Source organism: Onychomys torridus, chromosome 1 (assembly GCF_903995425.1).
Source record: "Onychomys torridus chromosome 1, mOncTor1.1, whole genome shotgun sequence".
Taxonomy (NCBI): Eukaryota; Metazoa; Chordata; class Mammalia; order Rodentia; family Cricetidae; genus Onychomys; species Onychomys torridus.
Window position 1 is genome coordinate 78,930,545 of NC_050443.1, and position 22,525 is coordinate 78,953,069.

The 22,525-nt window shown below is 44.0% G+C and overlaps 1 protein-coding gene across 1 annotated transcript; it reads left to right on the top strand.

Moving 5' to 3' along the window:
* Positions 1 to 280: 280 nt before the first annotated feature.
* On the top strand, positions 281 to 1,247 carry LOC118578722 (olfactory receptor 2AT4-like). The gene has a single exon (XM_036179893.1). It carries the CDS (start codon positions 281 to 283, stop codon positions 1,244 to 1,246), a length of 966 nt encoding a protein of 321 aa, XP_036035786.1. The 3' UTR covers position 1,247.
* The last annotated feature ends 21,278 nt before the right edge of the window (positions 1,248 to 22,525 follow it).

The window sequence follows — 22,525 nt, forward strand, 5'->3', positions numbered from 1 at the left end:
CCACATCTACCGTGTGCATGACACTTCTGTGGTGCACTGTGTTCTTTCTATGATGTTTATACTGCAAGTGCTCTGGCCACCCTTGATTTAAGGAAGAGGGAGTCCTGGTGGAGGTTGAGGACTCGGGTACAAGACAGAGCCTGTTGTACTTCCTCTAGAATTGACAGTGAATGAATTGGTTATCTGGACTAGACAATGACCATTCTGTAATTCTCATTCTCAGGTTCTTCTGTTTACAGATGGGCGTGGGAACCTCCTGAGCATCCAGCTTTAGCTCCCCATGGAAAACGTAGCCTGTAATGGGTCAGGGGACTCTCAGACCATCTTCTACCTTACAGGCATCCCCTCTCTGCAAAAATCTCTCTTCCTCCCTGTCTTCTTCCTCTTCCTCTTCTTCTACCTGCTCATCCTGACGGGGAACACCCTCATCCTGGTGGCCGTGGTGACAGAGCCCAGCCTCCACAAGCCCATGTACTTCTTCCTAGTCAACCTCTCAGCCCTGGACATCCTTTTCACCACAACCACTGTCCCTAAGATGCTGTCCCTGTTCCTGCTTGAGGACAGATTCCTCAGTTTCCCTGCCTGCTTCCTCCAGATGTACCTGTTTCACAGCTTCTCCTGCTCAGAAGCCTTTATCCTGGTGGTCATGGCCTATGACCGCTATGTGGCTATCTGCCACCCTCTGCACTACCCTGTCCACATGACCCCACAGACAAACACTGCACTGGCAGCCAGTGCCTGGATCACCGCCCTCCTCCTGCCCATCCCAGCAGTGGTACAGACCTCCCAGATGGCATTTGACAGCATCGCCTACATCTACCACTGCTTCTGTGACCACCTAGCTGTAGTGCAGGCCTCCTGCTCAGACACCAGCCCCCAGACACTCATGGGCTTCTGCATCGCCATGGTGGTGTCCTTCCTCCCTCTCCTCCTGGTGCTTCTCTCCTATGCCTGCATCCTGGCCTCAGTGCTTCGTATCAACTCCAAGGAAGGGCGTTCCAAAGCCTTCTCCACCTGCAGCTCCCACCTTCTGGTGGTGGGCACCTACTACTCATCCATTGCCATAGCCTATGTGGCCTACAGGGCTGACCTGCCCCTGGACTTCCACATCATGGGCAATGTGGTGTATGCTATTCTGACCCCTGTTCTCAACCCTCTCATCTACACTCTGAGGAACAAGGATGTCAAGGCAGCCATCACTAAAATGACATGTCACCAGGATCCAAAGAATGTTGGAAAACCCTGAATATACACCTCATGGTACAAACTGGACTTTTTCTCAATTCACCAATAACAGTAGAGAGGAAAATTTGGGAAATTCACTCAGCTAAATAATCAGAACACTTATTCTCAAAATATGTTTCCTCCATTGTCATTTTTTCTTACTCTAGAGACTAAATGGATAGGATTCTTGTTGGGTTTTTAAGTTGTCACATTCTTAAGTTTTCCAAGATAGTGAATGTAACTTGGGGGGTTACAGTCCCATGAATTCCAAAAGTGTTGATTTCAGAGACATCAATATTTGGCTGCCAAGGAGTTCATTTTTCCCCCTGGGATCTACTCTCAGATATTCTGAAAATCCCCAGTGTTTCTGACATGTAGCTGTGACTCATGCTTGCCCTCTTTGCAGAACTAACCACTTGAAAACACCTCTCGAGGGAACAATGGAATCTACTAACCCCTTTAGCTGACCCAGCATTGCCATCACTCCAGTATTCTACTACCAGTCCCACAGGACACACGCCTCTGCTTGCTAGACCTTGGGAGTCAGAGGAGCAGAGCACATCCCCCAGCCCATGGAGGCTCAGTGAAGGAGCCTCCCCACACCTGCGTGGGCAAGACGTCTGCATTTCCTTCAATTCACACTACACTACAGTTTCCTCACCCATGACCTTTGGTGGCTAAGGAGAGATGCTTCTCAAAGCAGTCTACAGCTTCTACAGCTAGCATTCTTCCTCAAAATATAGTCTTGGTTATTTCTTTCTCTGCACTTAGAGGCCAATTCAGGCCCTCTATGCCCTTTTCCTGTGGGGACTTTCTTTTTTTTCCTTCCTTCCTTTCTTCCTTCCTTCCTTTCTTTCTTTCTTTCTTTCTTTCTTTCTTTCCTTCCTTCCTTCCTTCTTTCTTTCTTTTTTTTCTTTCTTCCTTTCTTTCTTTTAATGTTCGTTGGTGTTTTGCCTGCGTGTTTATCTGTGAAGGTGCCAGATTCTCTGGAAATGGAGCTACAGACTGTTGTGAGCTGTCATGTGAGTGCTTGGAATTCATCCCATGGAAGAGCAGCCAGTGTTCTCAACCACTGAGCCATCTCTCCAGCCCCTGGAAGTTTCATTCTAAATATCTGCCAGTTCTTTTTATCTAGGGATCAAAGAAAAGTGTGCAAGTATTTGGGTGGTAAGAGGTGGGGGAAGCTAGGTGCTAGATATTCTTTTTTTTCTGGCTTTTCATATACAGTCTTATTCCACTATCTGGGGTTTCTGCCCATCACATCTCTAAACATTTTTCCAGCAGGGAAGACTTAGTATAGACGGGAGCTCATCATAGCTTGACACAAGCTCCAACACACCTGTGACCAGGGAATCTCCATTGAGGACTTGCCTCCATTAGACTGCTTGTAGGCATGTCTGTAGGGCATTTTCTTGATTACTGATTGGAGTGAGAGAGCCCAGCTCTCTGTGAGTAATACCATTCCTGGGCAGGTGGACCTAGGCTGTAAAAGTGGCTCAGCAAGGCAGGAGAAGTGAGCCAGTAAACATCATTCCCCTATGACCTCTGCTTCAGCTCCTGCCTCTGGCTTCCTTCCTTAAGTCCCTGCCTTGGCTTCTCTCAATGGTGGACTGTAAACTGTAAGCCAAATAAACCCTCTCCTCCGCACATTGCTTTTGGTCATGGTGTTTTATCACAACAACAAAAGTAACTAGGACAGAGCTCAAATAACACAGCAACTCAGCAGAGGGTGTAGTTAGTCCTGGGACTCGGCCCTCAGCAGTCCCAGAGCCTGCCTGACTCTGGTTGTTCTCAACCTGTGCGTCAGGACCCCCTCACCAAACCTCTGTCACGAAAAATACTTACATAATACTTCATAAAAGTAGCAAAATTACAGTTATGAAATAGTAGCAAAAGTAATTTTATGGTTGGGGGTCACCACAAGTAAAGAACTGTAATATTAAAGGATCGTAGCATTAGGAAGGCTGAGAATCACTGTGGAGTTAACAACAACCAAAAGCCTCTTGGAGCTCAGCCAAGGAAATAGACTGGAGTGTCCTTGTGTACTGACTCCACTTACTATCTTCTTGGGGCTTCTTTTTAAATATTTATCACACGTAGAGATGAAACAGTAACCATAAACTTTTCACCATAGCCACAACTGCTAATTGGCATAGAGTCTTTGTATTTCACATTTAAAAAATGGTTTTTCCACTTTTATGCTAAAGAATACTATCAGTAAAGACTATCACAGAATGGGAGGAAATATTTGTCAATGTCATATCTGATAACAATAATAAGGAATAATTAAGGAATTACTATCAATAATAAATATAAAGAATTCTTGCTCAACAACAAAAATGCAAACAGCTCGATAAAAATGTAAGGAGGATAATAGATGTAGTTCAGTGATGCCCAAGGTCCCAAGTCCAATATCCTGAAACACACACACACACACACACACACACACACACACACACATACAAACACCATCTATCCATGAACCCGTAATATTTACATATATGCACATCTATCTATAACTCTATCATATTTATAGACACACACTATCTATAAATCTATCATACTTACACATACACACACATTTATGACCCTATCATATTTACACACACTTACACCATCTATCTATGACTATCACATTTACACACACACCATCTATCTATGAATCTATCATATTTACACATACACATATAATTTCACATTCTTCCATTTAGACCTTATTCACTCTGCAGCATGCCCAATCCTGACTTTGAAATTGAAGAAGACACCCAAGTAGCCAGTAAGTACAAGAAGAGATCAACATCTCGCACCACTGGGGAAATGCAGATCGGAACCACATGGAGCCATCATCACACATCCATCAAGACGGCTACTTTAAAATAAAAGAGGGATGCAAGTACATCTTCAGGAAGGCGGGGGCAAGTCTGGTAAGGAAGTGAGCTTAGCCCAGCCCAGTGGGGTCAGAGGCAAGGCAGCCTGTGAGGAGCTGCTTTCTAGGAGATCAGAACCCCAGTATTTTCTGAAGGTGTCTAGTGCCAGGAGGATCTCGACACCCCACCCTCTCTGTTTCTCCCCTCAGCGTAACCTAAGTGTCAGTGAGACTCCTCAAGACCCCTTAGAATTTAAGGTGTCAGATCTGACAGCTCAGCATGATGGCCTATGCCTTTAATCTCAACACTCAGGAAGCAGAGGCACATGGATCTCTGAGTTTGAGCCAGCCTGGTCTACATAGCAAGTCCCAGGACAGCCAGGGCTATATAAAGAGGCTTGTCTCAAAGAAAAAAAAAATACATCTTGGAGGCTAGTAAAATGACTCAGTGAGTAAACGTCCTTGCCACCAAGCTCCATCCTCAGGACCCACACAATGGAAGAAAAGAACCGGCCCCTGAAGTCATCCTCTGACCTCCACATGTGTGTTGTGACGGGATGTGGAAAAATAGAAAGCCGGAGTGCTGGTGGAGGAAATGTAACTTGGTACAGCTGCTCTGGAAGATGCCATGATGTTCCTCAACTATTTAAACCAAACACACACCTTTAATCCTAGCACTCGGGAGGCAGAGGCAGTTGGATCTCTGTGAGTCTGAGATCAACCTGGCTCACATATGGAGTTCCGGGCCAGCCAGGGCTAGGGAGTAAAAAGACCCTATCTCAAACAAACCAAAAGTTAAACAGACTTACTGCAGGTTTTAGCAATGCTACTTCTGGGTAAATCACCTAAGGAACTGAAGAGCCTGCAGTGGTATGTGTTTATCTGTATCCATAGCGCCATTGTTTGCTACACTCAAGAGGTAGAAAGTACCCAACTGTCCACCGACAGATGACTAAGAAGCAAAGTGTGCTGGTGTGGTGTATTTAGAACCTTCTTCTCCCCCCACATTTTTATGCTAAGTTTTGATTATTTAAATGTCCCCCAAGTCAAGTGTAGCCATCCTGTTGAGTGTGTCCGAGGCAAGAAGACTGGGATGTGCCTGCAGAGGCAGGGTGTGTTACTTAAGCTGCATGTGGGCTTGAATAGAAGTCCCATTGGCCACAAGTCCTAGGGATGTACAGTATGCACTGAATAAAGTATCTCAGAACACAAACACGTGTGAAGTAAGGCTGTGTGCTATTCGGCTGACAAAAACGTTAACTATAAACTTGTGGGAATTTAACCCTCTATTTCCCTACACAGTGATTCATGTCCACTAACTCAGTGTAACCTCTTAGAACGTAATACTTGCCAACAATAAAATTGAGTGTGTTTTGAGATCACGTCTTTGCAGAATTGTTGTGATATCTACACTCTCAGAAATAACTGACCACATGGTTCCCATCTTTTCACATGTTTGCCAAAGTCTGGTATTATTGAAGTTTTTGCCATCTCTCTCTTCTCTCTGTCTCTGTCTCTGTCTCTCTGTCTCTCTCTGTCTCTCTGTCTCTCTGTCTCTCTCTCTGTCTCTCTCTCTGTCTCTGTGTGTGTGTGTATGTGCTCATGTGTGTATGTGCTCATGTGTGTGTTTGTGTATGTACACATATGTCTGGGTGCATGTGGAGTCCAAATGTTAATGATGGGTGTTTTCTTCAATCATTTCACCTTATTTCACAAGGCAGTGTCTCTCACTAAATCTGGTGTTCACTGATTGGCTATCCTGGCTGGGAGAGCAAGCTCCGGGGAGCCACCCATCTCTACCTCTCCCATGCTAGGATTACAGGGGTGCACCACATAGATCCCAGCTTTTTAGATGGGTGTGGTGATCAGAACTCAGAACCTCATGTTTGCACAGCAAGATGACTGAGTAAGGTCATCCCCCTGCTGTGAAGCTTTGCCATGGTTGCCAAGCTAATGTGCTACCCAGATTTGTTGATTTACATCTCCCTGCTTACTAATGGACATCTCTGTTTGCTCTCAGCAGCTGGCAAATCTCTCTGTGCAACTGTGTATTGGGAAATCTGGTCCTTCTTTTCGTATTTCCTCTCTCGAGCATCTTCATTTTAGTTCTTACATTTATAGTTTGAGTATACATGGAGTTTCTATTTAAGGCATAAAAAAGGAATCTCTCCATATTGAAAGTCATTATTTTTTTCTCAAATTCATCTTTTTAAGAAGTCTGTCCTGAGACCAGACAAGGTGAAGAACACCCTCAATCCCAGGACTTGGGAGGGAGAGGCAAGTGATCTCTGTGAGTTCAAGGCCAGCCTGGTCTACAGAGTGAGTTCCAGGACAGCCAGGGATACACTGTGAGACCCTATCTCAGAAAATAAAATAGTCTGTCATGAGAGCTAGAGAGACAGATCACTGGTTAAGAGTGCTTGCTGCTCTTCGAGAGGACCTGAGTTCAATTCCCAGCACTTACCTCAGGCAGCTCATACCTGTCTGGAACTCCAGCTTCAGGGAATCTGATGTCTTCTTCTAGCCTCTGTGAATAACGCATATGAATGGCTTACACACATACACACAGACTAAACAGATATTCATTAAAAGCAAAAAATAAATCTTTTGTAAAAATCTGTCCTTTGTTGTTCTATAAAATTCTCATATACCATGCCTGTTCTGGGTTACCTATTTTATTTTATTATCAATGGTCTGTTGCTGTTCAAAGACCAAATCATTTTATTACAGCTTTCAAGTGTGTGGGGTTTTCCTATTGGATACAAGGATGGCCCTTGGAGCTTACCACTTATTTCAAAGTTTACTTAATTATTTGCTTATCCTTGTCTGTATTTAAATTACTTTAAAGTATCTTTTCTAGTTAATGCTGTAAAGAAAACAAAAACATTCCTAGCTAGTATCCTATTTCCAAACCAAGCCTTCCTGCCATGAATGACGGTTACTTTGTTAAGGCTTCCAGATTGTCCTCACTAGAAAATTCATATGAAGATAGAGACTGGGCCTGTTTTTTTCATGTCTGTGTCTCCCCCACATCTCAGAGGCATCACTCAAGAGCTAATGAGATGGAGGACCTGAGCCCCACCCCCAGAATCTATAGTGGAAGTAGAGAACTGGCTCCTAAAAGTTCTTTGACCTTCACATGCTTTGACATGCATGTATTCACATTCACATACATGTAATAATAATAATGATAATAATAATAATAATAATAATACAATTTAAGAAGAAATGAGTTATTCAGCATTTATGTCCATGCCTGCATATGCACACATCTGTTGTGGGGTATTTTATTGCACTCTGACACTCCCGAGACTGCCAACAAAGTTAAACCTAGACTCAGAGGGCAGAGTCAAGATTCAACTGGCCACAATTAACCATAGAGTTTTTGGTGGACCCAGATTGGGAATAGGGATGGGCTTAGGAAGACTCAAAAGCTTTTTCGATCTGGAAGTATGGAGAGGCAGGGTCAGCTGATTGTTCCTCCGTTGTTCTTCTGATCTATCGGGTTTTTACCCCAATATCTGACTGTTGAGTTTTATTTAATAATAGAACAGTATAAGTAATCACCTCATCTGGTGCCTTTCACAACACACACACACACACACACACACACATAATCATCTCATCAGGCTCTACATTGCATAGGCTCAAGGATAGAGAATATGCACTTCTGAAATCTTGGAGGAAATGAAAAAGACCCACAGCTACAGTCAAGCCCCCTAGCTGAGGCTCATTTCATTTCACGCCATCCCCTGTCCTTAGTGCTCTCCCTTATCATCACAGGAAGAACAAATGGCAGATTTGAATCAAGAACAAGTCAAGGGTCAACTTTGTTCACAAGGCTCAAGGCCCCCGGGGTGGAGGGTGGTGATGCCGAATACCAGGCTTCCCTTCATCCTCCAGGCCTCACCACCACCCACGGTGTGCAGTGTGCAAACTTCAGTGTCTAGGGAAGTCACACTGATGGCTTATTAAAACACAGGATGCTGGCCCCTCACCCGCATGTTTTGATCTAGCAGATGCTGAGTGAAGCCTGAGGGTTTGCATTCTAACACAAATAGTGAGCTCTAGGCGTGCACTCGCTTTTGATATTACCCTACAGAACGGTGCCTTGAGTACCAGGGCCCCTAATGTCACCTAGCATCGCCTTGGAACTTTCTCCTGATGGAAGAAACTGTTTTATCTGACAGTAAACTGACGGACCTTTCTCTTGCCAGTGAATGACATGCTTCGTACTCCACCAGATTCTTTTTCACCTTGGCTGACAGGAACTCGAGCCTGTTTCTCAACATTTGCACATTTCTTTTTCAAGAGCCTAAAAATAGCCACGGCTCTTCTTCCCTCTAAATGATTTTTTGTTATGTATTGCCCCATTTTACATTCTTTTCTACAGAAGTCTCAAATCTTTCTTATACATAGAATACAAATAAATATATAATATTCATTGACATGATTACAAAGGTATATACTTCAAACAAAATAATGAGCACTTCAAAAATGTATAGTTATTATTTTGTGTTACTTTTTTTCTTTTCAGTAGATTGTCTTGGACAATTTCTAGTTTGGGGGAACTTTTCCATCCAGGAAGTGTTTAATTAATGCTCTTTCTGGAGAGGTGGCTAGCAGACCTGAGTAGCATTGAGGAAGTACCAGGGTGTGTCCTCGTTAATTTTAACTGTCAACTTGACACAAACAAGAACCACCGGGAGGACAGTCTGAACAAAGAATTATCTAGATCAGTTGGCCTGTGGCCATGTCTGCATGGGATTTTCCTGACTTTTAACAGGTCTAGAATTCCCAGCCTACTGTGGGAAGTACCATTCCCTAGGCTCAGAGGTCCTGATCAGTGTAAGAAAGGAGATAGGTAGTTGAGAGCAAGCAAGCAAGCAAGCCTACACACGTTCATTTATCTCTGCTCTTGACAGTGGGTGTGATGTGACCTGCTTCTTGAGCTCCTGCCTTGACTTCCCTCTCAGTGGCCGACTAACTTGCAGTTAAACCCTTCCTCCCTTGATTTCCTTTTTGCCAGGTACCTCATCACAGCAACAGAAATAAAAGCAAACAGAAATAAATATCCGGGTCTAGGAAAAGGCGAGAGCTGATACAAGCCCAGTGAGGTGCCCTGGTATTTCTCTGTCTTACTGGAGGCCTCCTCCCAGGCTGGGATGCCCTCCATTTTAGCTGCCAGCGAGCTAATATTCAGAGAATTGGTTACTTCTGAAAGTGTTCCTTTAGTAAAACTGCTGGTAGGTTAAATCAACAAAAGGTGCTCTCTGTTCTTTTCAAAGACCCCAAGAGTTGCTGGTGGCTGAAGTTGGGCTTCTGTCACATGCAAGAAAAGTGTTTTGGTTAGCTCACAGCAGAGCCCTCTTCTGTACTGGCCTCCGCTTCACATTCAGAGCCAGTCACTGGAATAACTTTCTGACAACCCCACATCTTTGTCTCTGGAGAGAGGAAGGTCAGGCCGAGTGCCACCTGTAGAAGACATCGAACAGTCGGTGTGGTCTCAAGACTCCTTGGTGCCCTTTCCTCTTCTTTACCAGGATCCTCCCCTTCTGACACCACCTTTAGGAGTTGGGATGCAGGAATATGAATCTATCTGCTTCTGTTTCCCTCCACAAACAACCCAGCAGCTCCAATGAGCTCCCACAGAAAAGAATGAGAGAACTGCCTTAGAGGCTGTCTGCGTTGGTGAACACAAGGACAGGAAAAGATGCCAAGCTGAGCAGCTGATGGAGGAGAGAAGCTTGGGACTAGGAAATGTATAGCCTAAGGAAGTGTGGACAGAGAACAAGATGGAGGACTCAGGAGTTCAGAGCTACAGATAGTGGCCTATCTGGTCCACAGCTACCACCATGGACATTTCACAGCCACCTTCTCAATCCTTCCTCTTCAGGTCTGGTCCTTGGATCCTGAAGACACAAATGCCTCCTTCTGTTCCCCTTTGATGTTCTTGTGTCTCCCAGCCTGCTTGCTTTCCACTCCACTCTGGCTGGCTGGCTGTGCCTGCCTGTCATCCAGCAATGCCCGGCAGAAGGTGGAGACCAGCTAGGAGCTGTCTCAGTTCCTGGAGCTCAACCAAAGCCAGAAAACTCTAAAGGAGTTTGCTTTTTGATGTGGGATTCTTCTGTTTGTTTGGTTTTTTTTTTTTAGATAGGATCTTACTATGCAGCAAGACTGACTTCAAAATCCTCCTGCCTCAACCTCCTGAGTGCTGGGGTTTCGGGTGTACATCTCTATACATACTGCTCCCTGGCCAAGGGCTTGTGAGTTAAGAAATGGTGTGGTGTTGCAACTTGATTCAACATGGCCGGCTGGTATCCACAGGAGGCCTGTCCTTTGCTGAAGAGAAACAGAGGAAGAGGAGTGGATGGAGAGGAGAAGGGGGAAGAGAGACTGGGATAGAGGAGGGAGGGGAAACCACAGTTGAGGTATAAAAACAAAAAATATTTTTAAAAAAAACATAAGAATTCTGTGTACTGGTAATGATTTGCCTGTCATGACAATGGGGCTGTGCTCACTGCCACTGAACAAACTGTATGTTTAAAAAGTGATTAAGAAATTAAATTTTTATGTTTATCATATTTTACCACAGCTAACATGAAAATAAATGGCAACGTTCTGATGCAATTGTGGAAGAATTTGTTAAATGCACATTTTATTTAAATTTATAAATTCTTGTAAATATTACTGAAGATGTGTAAGAGTGTGCTAACAAATTAAGACTATCTGATGAGAGATAAATGGAATATTATGTAATAAACAAAAAATATGAAAAAAGAGGTAGTGTGGTAGGTGGACAGTAGATGTTGTAGGGAGGAAAGGGGAGGGAGAGAGAGAGAGAGAGAGAGAGAGAGAGAGAGAGAGAGAGAGAGAGAAAATGAACAACAGGAAAACATTTCTCATAAAGGTGTTTGATGCCATTGAAGTAAAGGCATCAGTGAATGCAATAGAGAGAGTATTTCAAAATACATAGCAAAAAAGGTCCATGAGATAAAGAACTAATTCTACAGCATTAAATGATACAGCAGATTTCAAGCAAAACTGAGGCTGGGAGGTGGGTTACCTGTTCATTCCTTGGTGATGTGAACAAACTTTAAAGAGAAACTAAAGGTACTTTGCACACCACTTGTCAGAACATGATGCACAGTGTTCATTCAAGCCTAAATTAGGCAACAGGCGAATACTTCCAGACACACAGAAACTGGGGAGCCCAGCACCTGTGGGCTCCACTCTGAAAGCCTGTTACATAAAGAAATGCAGACAGCCAGTAGATAACTCAAAATAAAGAATGGCTAGCATTAAGAATTGGTGATAAAAGTGACAATGATGAGTAGCATTTAAATATAGAACCAAGACTGAAGCACTCTGGGAACTATAGTCACGAAATAGAAATTAATGTTCTAAACTTTGACAAAGTAAAATTAATGATACAACTAACATTGTTCAGGATCAAAGGAGAGCAAGAACAAGTATAATAGCCTTTAAAATGAAAAGGAGAAATTAAAAAATAATGGTTCCTATTTATTAATGTTTTCCACAGTCTTTCTTCCTTTATTATCTCTTGGCTTCATTTGGTAGTTAACATCTCTCGAACGGAAGACACATTTATCTTTATTGTTTTTTAGGTTGGCAAAGTAATGATGGAACCTGTGTGCTTTGTTCTCATTTGTCCCCCTCCCCCACAGCCTTCCCCTCCCCCCTTCACCAGGCTCCTGTTCTTCTCCTAGTTAGTAGCTCCCACTTCTGCTTTCTCGTCACATGGACCCTTAGGATCTCTCTTCCTACTTTCTGTTCCCTTTTGCAGTTTCATGCACATATAAAGAGAGAGAGAGAAAGAGAGAGAGAGAGATCTGCTCATGACAGAAAAAATAGACCATGGGTCTTTCTAAGCCTGGCTTGTTTCACTTAGCACACTGATTTTCCAGTTGCAACCACATTCCTAAAACATGTCATAACTTTGTTTCTCTTTACAGCTGCATACAATTCCATCATGTATAAGCACTTCCTTTTCTCTACCCATTCATCCACCGGTGGACATCCACCTAGTTCAGTTCCTGGCTATTATAAATAGTGTAGCTATAATGCAAATTACAAGTATCTTTGTGTGTTGACTTAAGAGATCTATAGGTACATACCCAAATACTATAAGTAAGTCAAAGTCGTTCTAGTCTCTGCCTCTTTAGGAACTTCCATATCCCACCATCATTGATTAAGAGTATCTCTTTTCCCACATCCTTACCAGAATCTGCTGTTAACATTTTTAAGTTTTATTTTTATTATTTTTAATTATGTGTAGGTGCACATATCTGTCAATTTGGCATATGCATGTGTGTACAGGTGCCCTCAGTGGCCAGAGACATCAGATCCCTTGGAGCTGGAGTTACAGATGCTTCTGAGCCACCTGACATGGGTGCTAGGAACAGAACTTGAGTCCTCTGGAGGAGCAGCAAGGGTCCTTAGCTACTGAGCCATCTCGCCATTGTTCTGACTGAGATGAGTTTCTCAAAGCAGTTTTACTTTACATTTTCCTGGTGGCTAAGACTGTTGATAACTTCTTGAAGTATTTATTAGCCATTTTTATATTTCTTCTTTTGAGAACTATCTCTTCAATTCATAGTCAATCTATTGTCTGAGTGGTTCAGCTTTTTGGTGTTTAACTTTTGTAGTTCTTTATATATCCTGGATATTAATTCACTGTCTGATTCATAGTTGGTAAAGATAGCTCCCCCATTCTGTAAGCTGTTTCAAACCAAATCAAGTTACAAAGGGATTATAAGACAATACTATGAATTATTATATATCAATGCACTAGACAAACAAGATGAAATGAAAATGTTCTAAGTTTATTTATATTTCTAAGTTTAAAAAAGAAAAATGTCATAAATGTGCAAGTGAAGAAGTTGAATGAAAAAAAAAACCAATCAAGGAAAGTCTAAAGCAAATGATATGATTGGTGTGTCCTACCACCTAAAGAATAATTAACATCATTTTCAAGGATGTCAAGGGGAAAAGAGGGAGGAAAAGATGAGTTCAACATCAGCCTCACATCAGAGCCAGACAAAGAGACCAAAACAAAACTAACACCAACTCACCAATACCCTCTGTGAATATAGATGCAAAAACTCTCAGTAAACACTAGCAATGGGATCCCTCTTCAAATGGCCATACACTGTGACCATACAGAGTGGCCACAACCTGGGAGAGTGTCCAAATACATTAGAAGTATGTAAGGCAGCATATTAATGGAATGACAAGAGGGGGGATCACATGATCACCTTAATTGATGCAGTGAAAAAATTTGACAAAATGCAGTGCCCTTTCAAGGTAAGACGCTTGGAAAGCTAGGAATAAATGGGGACTTCCTCAGCATAGAAACACGCATTCACAAGGAGCCCACAGTAAGTCATCTCACTGGTGGCAGACCAGAAGCCTGAGAGCAAGGACAAGAAGAAGGCACGGCCACCGTCTCTTGTTTCTATTCAACACTGTCCTCAGAAGCACAGTGCCTCAGTTGTGGTTGTTGTTGTTGTTGTTGTTGTTGTTGTTTGTTGACTTGATACAAGCTGGCTATCTGGGCTGGGCACCTCAGCTGAGAAAAATGTTTCCATCAGGTGGCCTGTGAGCAAGTCTGCAGGACATCTTCTTGATTAATGATTGATGTGGGAGGGAGGGCTCAGTCCACTGTGGGTGGTGCCATCCCTGGGCAGATGGGCCTGGGGTCCCATAAGAAATCAGGCTGAACAAACCATGGGGAGCAAGCCAGTAAAAAGCACCCCTCCACGGCCTCTTCTTTAGTTCCTGCCCTGCTTGAGTTCCTGCTCTGACTTCCTTCACAGTGGACTATAAGCTGTGAAATGAAATAAAACTTCTTCCCCCAAGTTGTTTTTGATCGTGGTGTTTATCAGAGCAATAGAAAACAGACTGGGTCACCTGGTGAGAGGAAGTCAGAAAGTAACAGAAAAAAAGGGCATGAATATCAGGAACACCCAGACATATTTACAGATGACGTGACACTATGTAGAAAGTCCTGAACACCCACAAAAGGGCTGAAGAGGTGGTTCAGGGGTTAAATGCTGCTCTTGCAGAGGACTGGAATTCCGGCCCCAGCACCGATATCAGGCTGCTCATAACTGGCTGAAACTCCAGCTCTACTGAATCTGACGCCCTCTTCTGGCCTTTGCAGGTATATGGACTCATGTACATACTCAAGTGCAGACACGCACATGCATATAATTTTTAAAAATAAATAAACTTGTTTTTTTAAAAAATCTATTAGAACAGCAAAGTTGCAGGGTATAAGACACACACACACACACACACACACACATACACACACACACACACACACACACACCAGTTGCTTTTTTTGTTACTATGCACTAACAGTGTAAAGTAATTTGAAGAATAAATTGAGAACTGTTGTACTCATATAGGAATGAAAGTAAGGGGCTGGACCTGAGTTGGTACCCAGCACCCATGTGAGGTGGCTCACAACCTCCTGTAACTCCAGCTCCGGGAGATCCAATGCCTCTGGCCTCTAAAGGCATATGCACATACCCACATATGCTGACACACACACATATACATAATTAAAAATAATAAAAATTAAATATTTGTTAAATTAACAGAATAAAATACTTGTGGATAATCTGATAATCTAATAAAGGATATGCAAGACTTTAATTGCTGAAAACTACAAAAATATTGCTAAAAGAATTAAAAACAGACTTGGATAAGTGGAAAGTCATCTTTTTTGTTGATTGGAAAATTCAATATTGTTAAGATGGCAACTCTGAAAAATCCTCTACAGATTCAGTGTAAACCCTTTCAGAATCCCAACTGCCTTTTTGACAAAACTGGAGGATTTGTTGCTAATATAGAATAGCAAGGTGTGCTGGCTACTTGCTAATAGAATAGCAAGGGGTTTTTTTTTGGGGGGGGTTGGTTTTTCAAGACAGGGTTTCCTCTGTGTAGCTTTGTGCCTTTCCTGGAACTCACTCTGTAGACCAGGCTGGCCTCGAACTCACAGAGATCTGCTTGCCTCTGCCTCCCAAGTGCTGGGATTAAAGGCGTGCGCTACCACTGCCTGGTGAATAGCAAGGTTTTATGTCAACTTGACACAAGCTAAACTTATCAGAGAGGAGGGGGCCTCAACTGATAAATTGTCTCCAAAAGATCAGGCTGCAGACAAGCCTGTAGGATACTTTTTTTTTTTTCTTTTTTTTTTCCGAGACAGGGTTTTTCTGGAACTCACTTTGTAGACTAGGCTGGCCTCGAACTCACAGAGATCCACCTGCCTCTGCCTCCCCAGTGCTGGGATTACAGGCGTGAGCCACCACCGCCCAGCAGGTACTTTCTTAATAGCGATTGATGGGGAGAGGTTCTGGCCCATGGATGGGCCCATCCCTAGGCTGGTTGGTCCTGGGTTCTGTAAGAAAGCAGGCTGAGCAAGCCATGAGGAACAAGCCAGTAAGCATCTCTACTTCATGGCCTCTGCATCAGCTCCTGCCTCCAGTTCCTGCCCTGTTTGAGTTCCTGTCCTGACTTCCTTCAGTGATGAATAGCAATGCTGAAGTGTAAGCCAGATAAACCCTTTCCTCCCCAACTTGCTTTTGGTCATGGTGTGTCTTCACAGGAATGGTAACTCTTAAGACACAAGGGATCTTGAAAAAGAACAAACCTAAGAATTCTCACTTCCCAATTTTAGAACACACTATAAGAGGACAGTGGTATGGTGGGCCATAGAGACAGACACATAGATTACTGGGCAGACCCTGAAGCTCTAGAACTAAGCCTATCCATTTATAAGCCTATGCACTTATCATCAACTGGATCTTGATGAGGGCACCAAGACCAATCACCAAGGACATGATGGTGTCTTCAGAAAAATGTGCCGAGACAACTGGATAATTTTATGCAGCATAAAACTGGAGGGCTGGGGAGATGGTTGAGCTGGGAAAGTGCTTGCAGCTTTTGATGAGAGCCTGAGTTGGCTCCCCAGAACCCACATACAAATATCTGGGCAAAAGAGCATGTGTCTGTGATCCCAGCACTGGGGAGGCAGAGCGAGGAGGATTGCTGAGACTTGCTGATCAACCAATCCAGCCCAACTGACAAGCTCCTGATTCGGTGAGAGACTCTGTCTCAAGACACAAGGTGGAGAGTGATTAAAGAAAATACTCAGGTCGGCCTCTGACCTCCACATACAGCCACACACATAAAGAATAAACTTGGATCTTTGTACATTATATACAAAACATGTACTATGCATAAAATTATAACATAAATATGTATAATAATATTTAAAATATAATGTATATACTACACACAAAGTTACAACTCAAATAGATCAAAGATAAAAATGTATGAAGTAAAACCATACGAATCTTAGGGGGAAAAAAACAAGTACATTTGACCATCACCACTTAGATATGGAACAAAAATACAAACAAATAAAGGAAAAAGAATAGGAAAAATTAGGATGACAATATTGCCATCAGAAGTTTAAAATATCATGCTTCAAAAGCTGCCACCTGGAAAGTGAAAGATGGTGTTGCTGGAATGGCTCAGCCGCTAAGAACTCTTACTGCCCTATCAGAGGACTGCATTTGGATCAGGCATCTCACAGGTCACTCCAGCCACCCTGCGACATACATGGGCCCTTGCACACATGGGCACTTGCACACATGGGCACACCCACACTATAATTAATTAACTCATTAAAATAACAGTACACAAGATGAGAGAAGTACTAGAATCCTGAGAACATAAATAATTCCCACAATGAAACAACACAGACAATTCAATTTCTAAATGGCTAAGGGACCTGAAGGCACATTTCTCCAAAGAAAAGACACAACAGCAATAGCACTTGAAATGATATTTGACATCATTAATCATTAGGAAAATGTACAAGATACCACTTCACACTCACCAGAACCTCTGTAATGAATGGAGAAAAATGTTGGGAGGCCAAGGAAGGAGAGACAAGACAGTGGAGGCTACATGGTGAGTTCTAGGGCAACCTGAGCTACATCCCATGTTGAGGAGGATGTGGAGAAATTGGAGCCTTTCTACATCACTGATGGGTATGCAGGTGACACTGTCATGACCAGAAACCACATAAGCACTTCCTTAGTTAAACCCTGAATCACCCTATCACACAGCAGCCCACCCTGGGTAAACACCCAAAATAGCAACCACATGTGCTCATTGTACCCCAGGGAGAGGGTGAAGTCTAGAAAATGCCCATCTCACAAGCAAGGAGGCCTGTATTTGATTCTGAGGACCCACAGGAAAATGCCAGGTACAATGGTACAAGCTTATAAATCCAGTGCTAGGAAGACCCAGGCAGGAGGGTCCCAGGGCTCATCAGCCAGCTGGCATAGCTTATGCAGTAAGCTTCAGGCTAATGAGAAACCTCGTTTCAAAAAAAGGTGGATGGCATTACTGAGGATGACATCAGAGGCTGTCCTCTGCCTACCTCACATACAAGTGTACATGCTTCCTCAACACACACACACACACACACACACACACACACACACACACACACGCATAAGTAAAAACATGTGCACCAAAAGTTTATGAGAGTGCCATTTACAATAGCTGAAAGAAACCACCAAAATCTGCATCAAAATGATGAAAAGATAAAATGTGCAATCTATGCTCATTGGAGTATTCCTCAACTGTGAAAAGGAACAGAACTCTTATACATGACATAACATGGAGAAACCATGAAAGGATTTGTGAAAATAATCCAGATATAAAAGGACAAATGTCCCATGAACATGTGTAGGAAGTTCCTAAAGCAGAGTATAGATTAGGAATTACCACAGGCATGGAGAGAAGGGCGATGATGGAGAGTTAGTCTTTAATGGTTAATAGAGGGTTTGCTTTGTAGTAATGGGAATACTTTTGGAAACAGTAGCGATGGTTGCCCAGCACTGTAGATGTACTTAATACCATAGATTTGAAGACTTCAGAATAATTAAGTTGGGGGCCTGAGGGCTGCCTCAGTGGTCAAGAGCACTTCCTGCACTTCCAGAAGTCCACAGTTCAAATCCCAACACCCTTGTTCGGCAGCTCACACCACCTGTAACTGTAGCTCCGTAGAATCCAATGCCCTCTTCTGGCCTCTGCAAGCCCCCACATGCATTCAGACACACCCACACAGATACACACACATACACATAAATCATAATAAAACATCTTTTACAAATGATTAAAATGGCTAATGTTGTATCTAGGTTTAAAATGAACAATATAAACTGTGATGGCAGGTGCATCCCCTGGAATCTAGTGTTTGGGAGGTCTCAGAGGCAGAAGGCTAGAAGGTCAATGCCATCCTCCCTCGGCCACCTATTGAATTTGAGGCCAGTATGGCCTATATGAGATGCTATTTCAAATAGAATTTTTAACAATGTAATATACAAAAAGCCTATACTGAATTATACACTTTAGGTGAATGAATTGTGTGGTGTGTGGATTATATATCAATATAACTACCTTTTTAAACACAGAAAGGGAATATTACATTTATACAGATAAATGAACAGCATGGAGGAACCCAGGATGCATTCTGGTAAGAGATTCAAGCAGGACACAAAAGACACATGTCATGTGGTGTCATTCAAGTGAGATATCCAGGGTGGATGAAGAGACAGTCTAGTCATCATTGCCTAGAGCTGAGGGGAGCAGAGGGGGAAGGAAGGAGACTGTGAGTGGGTGTAGAATGTCTTTGGTGGGGGAGATTTTTTTTTTAAGGTTCTAAAAGTAACCTGGGGCCTGAGAGATAGCTGAGCTGTTAAAGGCACGCACTGCTTTTGCAGAGGATCCAAGTTGGGTTCCCAGCACTCACACAGAGACTCACAACGTGTAACTGCAACTCTGGGGGATCCAATGCCCTCTTCCGGACTCCATGGGCACCTCATTTGCACATGCACCACCATCCCCAACAAGCACAGAGACATATAACCAATATGTGTGTGTATACACATGTATATGAAAAACTAAAAGTGCTTTGACAATGGTATACAATTCCATGAATATATTAAAAACTTGATTCCTACTTCCAATGGCTAAGCAGATAACTGTGCAGGAATTCTAGCTCAGTTATGGCTGTTTGTTAAAGTGAGGTTATTACAGGAAAGGCCCAACCTTGGCCTCTACTGAGTGCTCGGTACAAGCCAGTTACCATGGAGATGAGGGTGATTCTAAGATGATGACTTGCGCTTCACACAGGGAGGCTCTTAAATGATGGAAACAGTCCTGGATGCTCTTGAAAACTGCATGTTTGCAGGGATAGTCTGCCCATCTCCAGAGACTCAGCCCCACCAAGGACAGAAGGACCTGCCTCCAACACAGGCACCAATGTTTACCTCCCAGTTGCCCAGCTCCCAAGCTTCCTATTGTTTTAATTGGCCCCTGAAAGGGAAACATCTTATTGACGGGCCCTAATGAGTCCCTAGAAATCTGGGTCCCCACATTCTCCACTCCCCAGTTACTTGTTCCAGACAAGCAAAAATTTTTGCAGGCTCCCAGAGGAAAGGGGGTCCTTGAGAGACAGTCACAGAAGTAGTCTGAGCTGACTGGTAATTAGACCCAGGAGACCTTGCCTCGTGATGGCAGACGCCATGCTTAGTGTATGGTAGATGCACTTCCTTGGCCTCTGTGGAAGAGTCCTGGCCCGCACCTTCCTTCTGGTATGGCTTCCCCACAGACATCTCTGTTCATTCCCTGTTCTTTGCTTTACGGCTCTGGGGCCTGGATGGGGCCACTGCCCACTCCTGGAAGTCCTGTGCTCACAAGGGCCAACTGAGACACCTCTTCTCACTCTTCAAGGCCCAGGACAAACATTTCTCTACAACATCTTAGCCAAGTGCTAGACAACGTATCCTGCCCTTACCTGGGGCAGCCATGGTTTGCATCTCCTGGCCAAGCCTTGGCATGGCAGGCCTGAAACAGGGCTGGCCACACATGCAGCATGCTTCCAGGCCGACCACAAAGCACAGACCCAGGGTTGGAGGCAGAGAAAGGCTCGGGCTCCCTCTGCCCTAGTCACCTTCCCCATCAGAGCAATGTCACGCTGCCAGTAGCCGTTCCTTTAAAAATGGTGCCCAAAGTCAAATATTAATAAAATTACAAAACCAGACATCTGGTTTCCCTGACTCCAGGACTCCTCAGAGCCTTCACGGTGTTAACTGATGCTGCCCATCTGTTAAAAAAAAAAAAAAAAAGATAAAAGGTTCTTAAGGAGAGATGGATCAGCAGCAGTTAAGAGCATATACTCCTCTTCCAAAGGACCTAAGTTTGACTCCCAGCACCCATGTGGGGCAGCTCACAACCTGTAACTCTAGCTCCAGGGAATGCAATGCCATCAGCCTCTGCAGACATCTGAACTCAGATGTGCGTGTGTGTGTGTGTGTGTGTGTGTGTGTGTGTGTGCGCGCACACACACACACACACACACACACACACACACACACACACCTTAACTATTGGCCACAGAATCTTTCCCCCCTCCCAAAATCTTACAGGACCAGTATAATGTAAAATAACTGGAAAATTCTGACCTAGATGGTAAATGGGCAGGGCAGTTCACCTCTTACTACCTCCCAAACTGAACTCAAGGCCAGTGAAGTAATTAAACATTTCAATGAAACTACAAAAACAATCAGAAAATGAAACAAAAGGGAAATGTAGACAACATCTTCGGACCTCCAAGCCTGGAACTGAGCCTGGTCCACGGTGCTCTGTAAAGACTGGTGTAACAAAGAGGGCTTCTAGTATCACCAACAGACATGCTACAGGGGTAGCATTCAAGTCTGCTTTTCTAATAGGCTGCCTGTGCTAGCCTCCATGTTGACCATAGTCCACCTAGAATGCTACCACTAGGGAACTGATAACTCCACACCATAGAGTATCCCTCTACAGGCCACTTTGTGGGGTCAGTGAGGCCAACACAGGGATGGGAGTGGGAGAAAAGATAATACAGGGTCAGATATGCAAAGCTTTAAAAACCATGCCAAGACCCTGGTGTGGTGGCACATGCCTTTATTCCAAGAACTCAGGAGGCAGAGGCAGGTGGAGTTCAAGGCCAGCCTGGTCTCTGTAGGAAGTTCCAGGACAGCCAGGGAGACCCTGTCTCAAAAGTACAAAGTGCCAAGTAGCTTGACTGGGGGCAAGGTACAGAGGAAAGGCATAGGGATGCATGTTTTCATGTGCACTTCTGGCTTCTAATTTTTTTTTTTTCAGATAGTCTCATGTAGCCCAGGATGACCTCACACTCTCTATGTACTGAGGGTAACTTTGAAAGCCCAGCCTCTGCCACCTGACTTCTGGGATTAGAGATATGACACCACATTTTGTTTTACAAGGTGCTGGAGAGACTGAACTCAGAGCTTCATGCATACCATGCAGGTGCTTTATCAGCCAAGCTGCATATCTGGCCTGTGACACATGCTTTTTTAAAGTCACCCTAACTAGACTATGGACAGCAATGGGCAGAGAGAAGAGGTCACTACGATGGTCTGCAAGAGAGAGACAGTGCTGCATCGGCCAGCAGTCTTACTTGGAACAGAAATGGGCAGGGGCGGGGCTGGAACAAAGGACAGAACTTGGCAACTAGCTTGGGCTTAGGGACTCTAATTACTCATCGATTATGCATGCAAAACTTACAGATGGAGGAACTGAGACCTGGACCCATTCAAGGACCTGTACATGATCTCACACAAAGATAAGATGGTCCAGAACTTGATTTCCAGACCCCCAGGCCCACCAGACACAATGGGGAGATTTAGGAAACACTGCAGGTTTCCTAAAGCCCTGGATGCCAAAGCTGGCAATCGGGACCATTTCCATAGCAACTGGAGCCATAGCGTGTCCCTGCTCTTTGGGCTGCATGTCTTTGCCTTCTCCCAAGGACTTTCCCCAGTGCTGTGGCTAAAATGCACAGCCTAGTTGCTTCTAGGCCAAACCAACCCTCTTGGTCTTCACGTAGAAGAGGGAGGCACCCTCTCCTCCTTAGGGCAAAAGCACAAAGTCCTGAGAGGTAATTAGACTCACCTAAAGCCACATAGACCATTAGTACCTCAGGTTTCCCTCAGTCCCAGAACTATTCTCCGACACCCTGGTTAAGGAATACAGAAGGTTGATGTCATGACCTAGAAGAGAACATCTGGTCCAAAGTCATCACGAGGGAGGGGTAAACAAGACCTTGAACCTAGGTGAGCTCCCAGAGGCCTGTCTTTCGTAGCTGCACTTCTGAGAGAAAGTCTGTGCCCTGACTCCTTCCCTCAGCATCGCTGTGCCCCCATCTGTCTTGTCAGAGACCAATGCCGGGACATCTCCAGGCTGCCTTCAATTATGAGGCAATAAATATGAGATGTGCTGCATGGTGAGCGGCTGCTTGGGCCGCCAGCCCCGCCTCCA

Coding starts and splice junctions, on each gene's coding strand:
- LOC118578722 (XM_036179893.1), top strand. CDS start 281: ATGGAAAACGTAGCCTGTAATGGGTCAGGGGACTCTCAGACCATCTTC.